The sequence below is a fragment of the Dermacentor silvarum genome, chromosome 4 (genome assembly GCF_013339745.2).
Source record: "Dermacentor silvarum isolate Dsil-2018 chromosome 4, BIME_Dsil_1.4, whole genome shotgun sequence".
Taxonomy (NCBI): Eukaryota; Metazoa; Arthropoda; class Arachnida; order Ixodida; family Ixodidae; genus Dermacentor; species Dermacentor silvarum.
Window position 1 is genome coordinate 229,419,013 of NC_051157.2, and position 12,350 is coordinate 229,431,362.

The following is a 12,350-nucleotide window of genomic DNA, read 5'->3' on the forward strand; positions in this document are numbered from 1 at the left end:
GTGATTTGACTCCATTCATTTGCAACGTTATGGCAATGCAGCGCATTCGGTATGACAGCCGCTTCTAGAGACGAGCAATTTTGATGACCAAGGTGTGATGTGTTTTGTCAACGATCTCGGGGGCGTGCAGGTGTTATGAGAGATGGAGAGGGAAGACGCATGGCAACACAGCAAGCAGGTTTTAATTACATGCAAACTCAAAACTCGACATAAAGCTCACTCAAACTAACACACACTGAATGAAAAACTACCAACAAATACACAACTTAATAAAGCGATAAACATGCCCTAAATTCCTATCCACGATAGTTCTGAGCGATTCTCTACATCAAAGTCTGGCAACTCTGGCCTACTGTTGTGGCGCTACTGGAATGGAACGCTCTTACTGAGTTCGTCACTGTTGTTCTCGTTGCTCGTTTCTTCCCGGCGGGAATCTCGTGGGATCTTTCTCCATGTGGTTGTCTTTTCGCCGACCGTCGCATGAACCTTGCTGCATTGAAGTCTGTTCGTTCACCCGCTCATCTTCGGAGCCTGTTTGACCCGGTCGCTGTTGCTGACGTGGCCGGGAGAAGTGGCGGGTTAGGCCTAGCGACGTCCTCGCCCGTTGCTTCCGTCTATCTCTCTCCTCCAGTGCTGACGTGGCGTTCCGGGGATCATCGAACGTGCCGGTCTGCCGTGGAAGAGGGGTCCTTTCTGGGGTGCCCGGTCCTGCCGTGAGAGACTGCAGCCGGTCCAGGAGCCTCACTCGAACTTGCCGAGGTCGACGGCCACACCTTGGACGGCCAACGTCACGAACTCGGCCAGACCCCCAAGTCTCCCGTCGCCAGAGCGGAGCTGGCGATGCGACCTTCCTGGCCCGGAGCCACGTCGATAATGCTCGCTCAGCCTTGCTTCTCCCTCGATGACAGCTCGGATCACGCGCCTCGCGCGCTCGCGCCGTTCGGAACGCTTCGATCACATCGTTCCTTGTCTTCTTTTATTTCGCCTCCGGCCTCTTACTCATGACAATGGCCCCCTCTTCAAGAGTTTTTTTTCAAAAAACTGCTTTCTCTTGTCCTTAATTTTCCTACTGGACTCTTGTTTTGAGACTTGCGCACTTCCCTTGTGCTCGCGGCTCGCTTGTCACCACAACATTTTCGCGCACATTTCACCTTTCACCGCACAATACACTGCATTCAATAGTTCATTGTCCCTAAACACTCTACATGAATAAACTTGTTCCAAAATATACATTTGTGAAAACTAACCACTGATCGAGGTCGTTCCTAAATCGTATTCCTTTGTATCCTACCAGTTATACCTACACTATTTTTTCCTCCTTTTACGAAGCTCCCACGCTTCTCTACGTCCAGCCTGCTTCCTTCTCTTTCCTCCTCTAGCACATTTCTCGTGCAGCTTGGAAGCTCTCTGCCTTATCTTTAGCTTCATCTTTTTCTTTCTCCTCGACCCACTCATCGTCTCATGCACACGCGGTTTCTTACGCCGCCGTGTCCTCAACCTCCTAGGAATCCTTCTACCCTTACGCATTGCGTTTATTTAGGCGGCTAGGGTGTCTATCGTCCTTCTCATTTCCCTCTGAGGTTGGCTGACTTATCGATTCTGATGCTTGGCTATCCTTGGAATCATTTTTCATTACCAACCTCCTGTCGTTCTGGGTTGAAGCTACTTCTTTCGTTACCGCCCTCTGCTCCTCGCTTACGCAAATCTCTATCGGAATGTCGCCCATCCTCATATCACTGTATTTCTTAATCAAGGGTTCTCTAGTCAAGAGCCTTTCCTCTACGCCATCACGGGCGCTATCTACTCTTTCTGCGTCTTCTGACGTCCCTCTGCTTTCAGGCTGCTCTATTCTGCCAACTTCCTCTGGCATCTTTCTGACGTCAGGCTGTTCTACTACGCTAGTGGGCCTACTCTCTATCTTTAACTCAGTCTCACTCGCTTTCCTTTTTAATGCCTGTAACTGGTCTCGCAGCACTTGGATCTCTCTCTCCTGGAGCTGCTTCCTCTCTTCATATGCTTTTTTGGATGCCGCATGCTCTGCTAATCTAGCCACCTCTACGTGTTTCCTTTCATCGTCGATTAGTTTGAGGCCCTGCTCCTTGCTGAGCTTCTGCTCACGAATAGTAGCCGTGCTGGAAACATGCTGGAAAAGTCCTAGGTGTCTTGACATCGACGATTTGCGGATGGCAGGACCAGTGGCAGGCCCCCTTTAAATGTGAGGCCAGTCGAAAAGGCTCTGTGGAACTTGAGGCGGCCTCATACTGACCGTCGAATGAAATGGTCGTGCAGTCTTTAAAGAAAAACTTAAATCTCAAACAAGCTCAACGGCACGGAATATCACTCAATTCTCTGGCGATCACACTGAGATAAAGCAAGTCTCGGCTCGTCTCGGCATCAAACCCCTCAAAGCGTACTGCCGGCAGCTCTCTTAGTGCTGATAGCGAGCTTAGGACAGTGCCAGAAACACCTGAACACTAGTTAGCGACTCTTTCAGTGCCGAGTGAAGTGAAATTCGCAATAAGCGAGCACAAAAAGGGGAAAACTAGCGTCGCAATTCATTACTGCAGTCATGTGGCTAACGCAAATTCGAATCACTGCCCGGGCACCTTGTGTCTGGCGGAAGGGTTGGTGCAGCCTCACCTGCTGTTCTTCCGTCTGGCAGCGGCTGCGGTGCAGATAGAAAGACATGTAGGTCTCGAAGGCTCCTCCGCAGCCCCGACACACCAGCTGGTCGAGGGACTCTGCGGCACGACGCAGGGCTGCCCGCACTTCCTGCTCACTGAGTGGCCGCTCGTCATTCAGCCGTGCCTGCATGGGTATCACAGCTATTTCAATACACTGCCCCCCATGCAAACGAGAAGGCGGTGCTTGTGACCACATCATCGCTGCACATCATCCATCACAAAACAAATACCAGAGAAACGGGAGAGACCAGTGTGGCACGCAATCATCGACAATTCACCCTATCTAAAAGTGAAAAGACGTTCCTTGCACGTGCCAGTGCATTGTTGGGACTGTGGGTGCACTTGAAATATTTGCAGACAAAGGCTTGGTTTCACCACACAAAGCTTGGGCCACTCGGTATCGTAACCGCTGATAGTGCAGAACCGGCTATCATGCAGCTTTTTCCGCCTCCGATTTACCCTTCCAAAGAATTCCATGTACAGTGGAGTCGACTTACAACGATATCAAGAAGAACAAGATTGTTTTAACCAATCATCACTATATCCCGACTGCTGTAAAAGAAAAAAGAATGATCATACTTTTCAAGTGTGAAACCAAGTTTGCCATTTCCTCTAAACATAGACATAGAAAGTAGGCAGTGAAAAATAAAATGTTTATACCTCCATGTCAAGCATTAGGTGCGCTGAAAAAGCCAGAAATCTACGCTTGCTCTCGTGGGAGTTTCAGGTTCACAAATATGGCACGCATCATGTCCAGCTGCTGCACGAACACTGGCGGCAATAATTTAGCTTGTATGAAATGAATGAGCAACTCAATTGGGGTCTGTGTCAAAGACGGGCCATTGTCAATTTCGTCGCCACTGCCACTGCTGTCGTCGCCTCCGTCACAGAACACCGCCGTCTGTCGTGACAACGATCACCCCATCGGATATCTCTTCGCAGAACAAGGCAGCATTACCTACACTCAGAAACTCCTCTATCGAACCAGTTTCATCAGCAGTAGCGACGTGCTCCCAGAGCTCAGTAATGCCAGCAGCTACCACCGTGTTGGTTTCACTACCATGGGAGGTTTCACCCTGGAGCACAAAGCCCGCTTTTTCCCCTGATCGGCATGGCCTCTGGTTGCAGCCGTCATGATCACGGCACTCCTGTGCAAGCTCATACTTCTTGCAAAATTTGCAGCTTTGTCTCAAGCGACAGAGCTTTGCACTTTGACGGCATCCTCTTCTACTAACAGGTTTATCCTGTTACGCAGGCGATGCTCTCACCATTCAGCTACCGCGGAGCTACCCACGTCTTCGCACGCGTAATGCGAAGACGTGGGTTCGTTCCCCACCTGCGGACAGTTGTTTTTTTCATCCGTTTTCGTTTTCCATTAATTTATCATTTCTTTAATTAGCTCAATGGTGAGAGCATCGCACATGTAATGCAAAGACGTGGGTTCGTTCCCCACCTGCGGACAGTTGTTTTTTCATCCGTTTTCATTTTCCATTAATTTATCATTTCTTTAATTAGCTCAATGGTGAGAGCATCGCACGCGTAATGCAAAGACCTGGGTTCGTTCCCCACCTGCGGACAGTTGTTTTTTTCATCCGTTTTCGTTTTCCATTAATTTATCATTTCTTTAATTAGCTCAATGGTGAGAGCATCGCACGCGTAATGCGAAAAAGTCAGTTCGTTCCCCACCTGCGGACAGTTGTTTTTTCATCCGTTTTCATTTTCCATTAATTTATCATTTCTTTAATTAGCTCAATGGTGAGAGCGTCGCACGCGTAATGCGAAAAAGTCAGTTCGTTCCCCACCTGCGGACAGTTGTTTTTTAATCCGTTTTCGTTTTCCATTAATTTATCATTTCTTTAATTACCTCAATGGTGAGAGCGTCGCACGCGTAATGCGAAGACGTCGGTTCGTTCCCCACCTGCAGACAGTTGCTTTTTCATCCGTTTTCATTTTCCATTAATTTATCATTTCTTTATTTAGCTCAATGATGAGAGCAGCGCACGCGTAATGCGAAGACGTGGGTTCGTTCCCCACCTGCGGACAGTTGTTTTTTTCATCCGTTTTCGTTTTCCATTAATTTATCATTTCTTTAATTAGCTCAATGGTGAGAGCATCGCACGCGTAATGCGAAGACGTGGGTTCGTTCCCCACCTGCAGACAGTTGCTTTATCATCCGTTTTCGTTTTCCATTAATTTATCATTTCTTTAATTAGCTCAATGGTGAGAGCATCGCACGCGTAATGCAAAGACCTGGGTTCGTTCCCCACCTGCGGACAGTTGTTTTTTAATGCATTTTCGTTTTCCATTAATTTATCATTTCTTTAATTAGCTCAATGGTGAGAGCATCGCACGCGTAATGCGAAGACGTCGGTTCGTTCCCCACCTGTGGACAGTTGTTTTTTTCATCAGTTTTCATTTTCCATTAATTTATCATTTCTTTAATTCAATTAGTAAGTACAAGCAATTTCCCCTATGTTGTCTTTGGTGTCAATGTTTGTTGGCTTCTTATGATACGATAATAAAAATCTGGCCCCTCGGTTCCCTCTCTTCTCGTTCACAGACAAATGAAGGAACACGGTTACACACACAGAGCGTAAACTATCAACATTTTATTGCTAAGAAGAAGCTGACCTTATTTACACGTTGCCACAAGCAACATTGTGGATGACAACAAGGGCAGAACCACAACGAACGAACATATACGGCGAGTTTCGACGGATTCTGACGCATCTGAGCTGGAATTTTCTGATGATAGCAGCATCACAGACTCTGAAGACGACTTCGATTCGTCGGACTTCAATACGGACGACGAAAGTGCGGCGAACCGCCCCGGAACATCGACAGGTATCCGCCGGTGAGTTTCGCTTTCTTCTCGGACCGTGTTATCACTGCCGCGCATCGACGGAAGGATTTCCGGCGTGTTCTAAAGGTCACAGTTCTTATCTGCAGGGTGTCAACGTCGTTCGGACGGGACCATTTGCCGGCGGCCGCGCAGAGAATAGAGTTTCGTCCGAGAAGACAGCCGGGAGTGGACCTCGGAGTCGCGCTCCGGAGTGCTGCGCGGCGGTTCGCAAGAGCCGTCGATTTCTTCCTGTTGTTTTTCACCGCCGAAATAATCAGGGAGATATGCAACAACACAAATAAGTATGCGTGGATGCATATTTTCGAGAAGCCCACATACAGCGAGAGAGATGGATCGTGGAAGGAAGTCACTCAAGAGGAGATGCTCAAGTTCATTGGACTTCTCATATACATGGGAATCGTGCAAGTCCCACGCTTGCATTGTTATTGGAGCACACGCAGATTATTCTCGGGGCTTCTTCCGCCTACAGTGATGCCAAGGAGACGGTTCAAGGCGTTGCTTGCTTTCCTTAGTGTGTCTGATCCAGAGAAGACGACCGTCGCATCGCATGGCAAGCTTCACCGCATATCCTCTCTGCTTCAGCACGTCAACGACTCTTCCGCGCAATTTTTTCAACCGCGACGGAACGTCTCCGTCGATGAGAGAATGGTGAAATCTAAAGGTCGCTCCGGAATTCGCCAGTACATGAGGGATAAAGTGATCAAATGGGGTTACAAATTATGGGTTTTGGCAGATTCAGAAACGGGGTACACTGTTCAGTTCAGCGTCTATACGGGAAAGCGCGAAGAACCTAGCGTGCGAGGTTTAGCATTCGATGTGGTCACGCGGCTGTGCGAAAATTATCTTGATCAGGGTTACATAATTTTTTTGGACAATTTCTACACTTCCACATCTTTGTTTGTTCATTTACTGGAGCGCAAGACACTTGCGTGTGGGACAACACGGAAAGATCGGCGTGGCTTTCCAAGTGAACTGAAAGACACACAGTGGGAAAAGAAGGCGAAAAGAGGGGACGTTCGATGGCTGCGGGAGCAGGATGTTTTGTATCTGCAATGGAAAGACAGGCGGGTTGTGAATATGATGTCTACTGCGCACACAGCGAACAAATTCGTCCTTGCAAAGCGAAGAAAGAAAGTAGGGAACACATGGACAGAAGTGTCTGTGAAGAAGCCGGTGCTGATCAAGAAATACAATGTGGGCATGCTTGGAGTAGACAAATCCGACCAGCTCATCGGATCCTACAATGTTCTTATGAAGTCCGTGCGTTGGTGGAAGACACTGTTTTTCCACTGTATCGACATAGCTGTAGTAAATAGCTTTATAATGTTTGAAGAGCATCGTCGGCAGCATCCAGAAGTCCCAGAATTATCTAGAAATTTGCAATTCGACCAGTTTGCCTTCAGGCTAGAACTAATCGATCAGCTGCTGGGATTTGATGAGCCACATCTTGCGGACACCCCAGTCGCACCTGTTGTTCCCTCTCGGAGTACACTTCAAGTTCAGCAGCATCAACCACAAAAAATGGGAAAATATAGAAACTGTAACGGTGCTATGAAGAAAGAAAAGTAGAGCAGAAAACAAATGTTTTCTGCGAAACATGTGCAGTTAACTTGTGTTTCACTTCATCCAGAAACTGCTTTGCACGGTGGCATGATAGACACTAGGTGTATTGTTTTCCTGTGTGCCGGAAGAAATGTTGCAGATACAGGGCTAATACTTGCAGGTTCATTTCATCTTGCCATTTGGTTGACAATGTATATTTCGATTTTTTAAAATATTTTTTGTGTGCAAAGCAGCATTGATGTTTTTATCGATGTATCTCGTTCTTGTTGTAATTTTTTTGTTTTTATAATTTTTTTCCTACTATGTTTAATCGCACACGTGTCGTCTCATTCGGATACATTATTTTATTAGCTGATAACGTGGCAGAAGTCATGCTAATGTATTTTTCCTTTAGATTTATGATGCAGTGAGCCTCAATAATGAGGCGTGTCATTTCATAATTGGTTTTTGCAATGACCGTGCACCTCACTGGATTGCACATTAGAGACGATGATGTTGGTGCATGCCCATTTGTTTATGCAGCCATTTTATTTTGGCATGCAACCATTCACATAATTTTTCTACCTTAATTCGCCTTCCGTCGTAGTAGTACAAGAAACAGCATCACATTTATTCCTTCCATTCTGAGTAAATTAAGTGCCGTCTTGATTGTGTACCCCTTATCTGGATGCTTGCGTCTTTTGTGTATTGTTATCCTTGTGTTATTACCATCACGCCATTCATTTCCGAGTATTCTCCATTACTCGCATTTCGCAGTTCTGATGTGTCTGCCACTTGTCTCGCACTGCAATAAATTCTTGTCGTGCTCCTGGCTGTCTAGCCAATGGATTGAAGGAACATGATTCACGATACTCCTCTTGGTGTGAATTATTAGAATTATAATATCACAAACGATAAAGTTCCACTACCTCATTAACAGCTGGCATGAATGTTGTGCTAAGGTACAGCTTGAAACATGACGAATATGAATTTAAATAAAGCCAACATAAAGTGAAACAACAGCTTTGTGCGCTCGTCGTCGCAACATAAAAACAGCGGCGCAAGCGCCTGCGTGAAATCACACGAAAAAAGAACTCATGAGCTTTCAGATTCAATGGCATGCGGTGGCTATCTTGGACGTTTATGCGTTTTGCCAATGCCCCCACTGCGTAGCAGGGGATGGGGTGGCTGAAAACTCGGGGGAGCGGCGCTGCTGTGATTGGTAGAGATGAATACATTTAAGGCATTGTAATAAATTGCAAGGCTTACGGAGAGCTCTTAAATTTGTATCTCAATGGTACGCCCTACCGACTCAGTACACAATCGTTAAAATGACGTTTTTTAACATACGAGGTAATAACAATTATCATTCAAAACAGTTGGGTATTATGTTACGCTGAGTCAGTTTGGACTTGTTTGTTAACGTGGCATTCATTAGATGAGGTTTCACTGTTTATAGACCTTTCCAGAAAGGGTGTCACCATAATGCCCGTTGTAATAATGCCCTACCAACAGCAATGCGTGCCTTTGTACCCAGTCAAGAGAAAACGTTTTTGCCTCCCTCCGATGGAGACTTGCCTTGCAATGTGACTGTCAACAGGAAATGAAAGCCTGTTCCGCAAGGCAAACTCACCAGGTTGTAGTGGGCGTGAAGAATGTGATGTGAGGCTTCTTTCCTGCAGGTGAACAACTTGCCACACCCGGAGCAAGTAAACGAGTCCTGAAACCAGACACACCTATCGTCATGACAGGCTAGACGAGGACGCCTTGCTTGATGAGGGCGCCGACACACCACTCTGCTCATCAGTCAAAATGCTACATGCAGTCAAATCCACTTACAAAAATACCGGTTTTGACAAGATATCACATGCAAGAATGAGCATCCCAGGCACTATATATTAGCCTTTAATGCCTTTACAGAGCAGTCCGCTTATAAAAATACCACATAGAGTTAAACCTCGATATAACAAAGTCGGTAAAATCGGCAATTTGCTTCATTAAATAGAAACTTTGTTGTATTGAAATTCGACACTTTTTGCAAGTAAGTACAGCCCCCGATCAATTTTTCTTGCATGGAAAGGGGCCGCAATATTTTCAGAATTATTTTTCAGAATTCAGAACAGCACACAACCTTGAACTCGGGGTGTCGTTTACTGGCAACGCCCCGCCACTAATGTCTAGTTCTTTGTACAGCGCTTAAAGGTTTTTAATCAAAGCCGGTTGGGTCAACTAACGACAAATTTCTCAGCAAGAATTCTTATTGTCATCTGCTGACACACAGAGCCGCCAGCTGACATTGAGATTATTTACTTTTTGTATGAGCCTATATTTCGGTTAAAAACACTCAGATGTTCCAGTTTGTGGGATTCCTCGGGTCCCATGACCGCCGCACGCGCAGCAAACGTCGCGCCGGGCGCATGCGAGTCAGCCAGGGTGGGGAGAGGGGAAACTTTCCTTTCGCGGGAGCGCGCGGGAATCGCAAGTGCTATCAGCACCACCGGGTGGGTCACGTGAGATCCCTCGGACATCGCCCGGGTCTTTTTGGTCCCCAGCAAGCGGCTGTAGTGCAAGTCTCCGCTGCCACTCCCGTATTCCCCGCACGTGGTTAGTCAACCGCGTTCTTGCCGCGGCCGCCCGTATTCCCCAGTTGGTAAGTCGGAAGCCCTTCTTTTACCTAGTGTATTATTCTCTTCGAGGGAACCCTCAGCGATGTCAACTATAGCTAGCTGGCCTGCTTGCAGTGCTAGTTACAGTCGTAATAAATGCTTTCCGAGTGCACACGTGGTTGTCGTTTATTGTTTCCTCGAGCTTGTACCGGACCGCGGTTGATGGGCAGGCATGCGCCAACCGCGGGACTCGGTGTGTCGAGGCAGAGAGCCGTTGGCATCTCCCCCTTATCCCAACATTTGGCGTTCCCAACGTGGGGCAAGCTCTTGGAAAACGGGACGACGATCGATTAGGTGCGAGGAAGGCTTTGTCCGGACCAGCGTTAGGCCTCACCCAAAGGCGTGATTGCTAGCTAGATTGGGCATGTGCTTTCTTGAGTGTGAGTTAACGCTGCACCAGTGCCACCAAACTCGTGTAGACGCCGAGATTTGCAGCAAGTTTTCTTCTAAGAGTACGCCCGAAGCAAGTGAGTGTAGCAGCCGACGCAGTGGTCAATTTTCCCTGTACATATGTAAATGGCCTCCTTTCTGTATCTTTGACTCTGGGAGCCGGGCGCAGGAAACGCTGGCTAGGATGTCAGCGGGGCACAGTCCCAGGAGTCGGCTCAGAAGCTGCATGTTGAGCAGCAAGCGGGGACCACTTAGCTAGGCCTGCATCTCCTCACGGCGGCTCTTTGGAAGCCTTTATGGGTCTTTTGTGGCATTGGTATCCGTCATGGACGCGATTAGGCCTAAGGCCCTTCGGAGCTGCTGGTCGCATGTTCAAAGACGACCATGCCGTGACATTTAATGGGTCCAAACGGACTCGCTAGTTATACTACACTTGCCCGAGCGGAGAAACCTCGTTCGAAATAGAAAGCATATTTTGTTCAGATGGACTCAATATTTTGCAGGTGGAATAACCGAAATCTCGGGAGACCATAGAGCGCTTTGTTCATACGAGCATCGCCCACTTTCATGCTGTTCCAGACCGGAAAAATTCGGTCGAAGCGAATAACTTCATTCAAACAAACTTGATTGTTATTTTTTTTCGTTGCCGCATAAAGCTATGCAAAGCTATGCGGTAGATGGGTGGTTCAGCATCGTGTCAGGTGGCTGCACGGCGGCCTCTACTGCCTTAATTCTAAGTGTTTGTGGAGTGCATTTGAGCGACTTTGCAGAACGAGTGAAGCCGCCTGGACTTGCTATTGCTGCCATCGTCCACATCCCTGCCTGCTGTCTCGGCTTCAAATCTGTGGGTTCTTGGTGTCTCACAGGAGACCAACCACCGCGGGTTCGAGCTTAGCGAGCCACAGGGTCGCGTCAGCCGTCGCCTCCAGCACCGCTCGCGCGCGAGCTCAGAGGCCGCAAGGGGCTACCGAGCGACGCACGCAAAAACACAGTAAAGCCCTGAGTTGACGGAAACCGTTTACTGAAACCGTCGGCACCAGCACTGCACAAACGCCCGCACGGAGGGGAGCCAAAGGGGTCCCGCACCAGGGCGAAAATACAATAACAGGCGCCTATAGCACGTCGCGGCGAGAGCACAGGCTCAAGCTGGGACACGCCGCTAGGAAAAGTCCCGGCGGCTATGCTACTTGCTCTGGCGATAACCAATGGGTCAACTCGCGAGAGCACGGGCAATATCCTTCGGCTTAGGCTTTCGGCAAGTGCGGCTCGGCGGGGTACGACCTCGCGCGAGCACTAATGGCACCGCTCGTCGGCTTAGCGTCGGGAAAGGATCAGCATAAAGTACGCGCTCCCCGCACGGGCAAAGGCACCGTGCGCGAGCTCCAGTCCTCGTCACAAAGGTGTCGCCGGACGAGAGGAAAGCATGAACGTACCGTGCGCTGGTCCCGGAGAGAAGTCCACGCTTCGCCGCTAGCGGCCGAGAACCGGCCGCGTAGTGACGTCAGCGCCCCGCCCTCACCGCTAACCGCCGCGTGCGCAGCGCCACCGCGGGAACCTGTTAGGCGGCGCGGGCGGAGAAGGAGGCCAGCAGGGAACGATGGCGAGGGATGGCAGAGCAGGCGAAGCGCGCGCAATCATGCCGGCGCAACCCTCAATCCCCACATCCTCCTCTCCTTAAATGCCCCCCTACCAGCCTGGCGAAACAGCTAGTAGGGGCTTATGCATCAAAGACAATTGAGTCTTTCATGCACAAGGTAAATGCTAACCTCAGCCCAGCAAGTACTCTTAACACACTGCGCTCCGACATATAAAACACTTTCATGCACTATAACAACAGTAATTATATACAAGGATCGTGGGAAAAAAAATTAAACTGCTACGCTCTATATTACAAAAAAGAAAATTTGCCGCGAGAGGGGGGAGAAATATTAACAAAATAGTCGGCCGCTGGCACGGGACAGTGTCCAAGGTGCGAAGGGGAAACGGCGCGTAAAGTTCTGTGGCTAGGGGCGGTGGCCGAAGACGTAGGAGTCTCGAGGGCAGTCTTGATAGCAGGAACGGGCTCACCGTTGGTAGATCGGAGTTGTTGCTTTCGTGGTGGTGGCGATCCCGAACTCCAGCCGGATGGGGCAGGACACTGCCGGGTCAGCTGGCCACGCCGCCGGAGCCAAGATGAAAGGGGCAGCCACAACCGTGGCTACAAGG

General features: G+C 48.7%; 1 protein-coding gene across 1 annotated transcript in view; it reads right to left on the minus strand.

Moving 5' to 3' along the window:
• The window catches only part of LOC125945147 (uncharacterized), a 414,471-nt gene that overhangs the window by 219,595 nt on the left and 182,526 nt on the right, over window positions 1-12,350 (minus strand). The window contains exons 11-12 of the mRNA XM_049666722.1: window positions 8,723-8,809; window positions 2,641-2,808 (exon numbers count right to left, since the gene is read on the minus strand). Coding sequence (XP_049522679.1) covers window positions 2,641-2,808; window positions 8,723-8,809 — 255 coding nt within the window. The remainder of the gene's footprint in view (window positions 1-2,640; window positions 2,809-8,722; window positions 8,810-12,350) is intronic.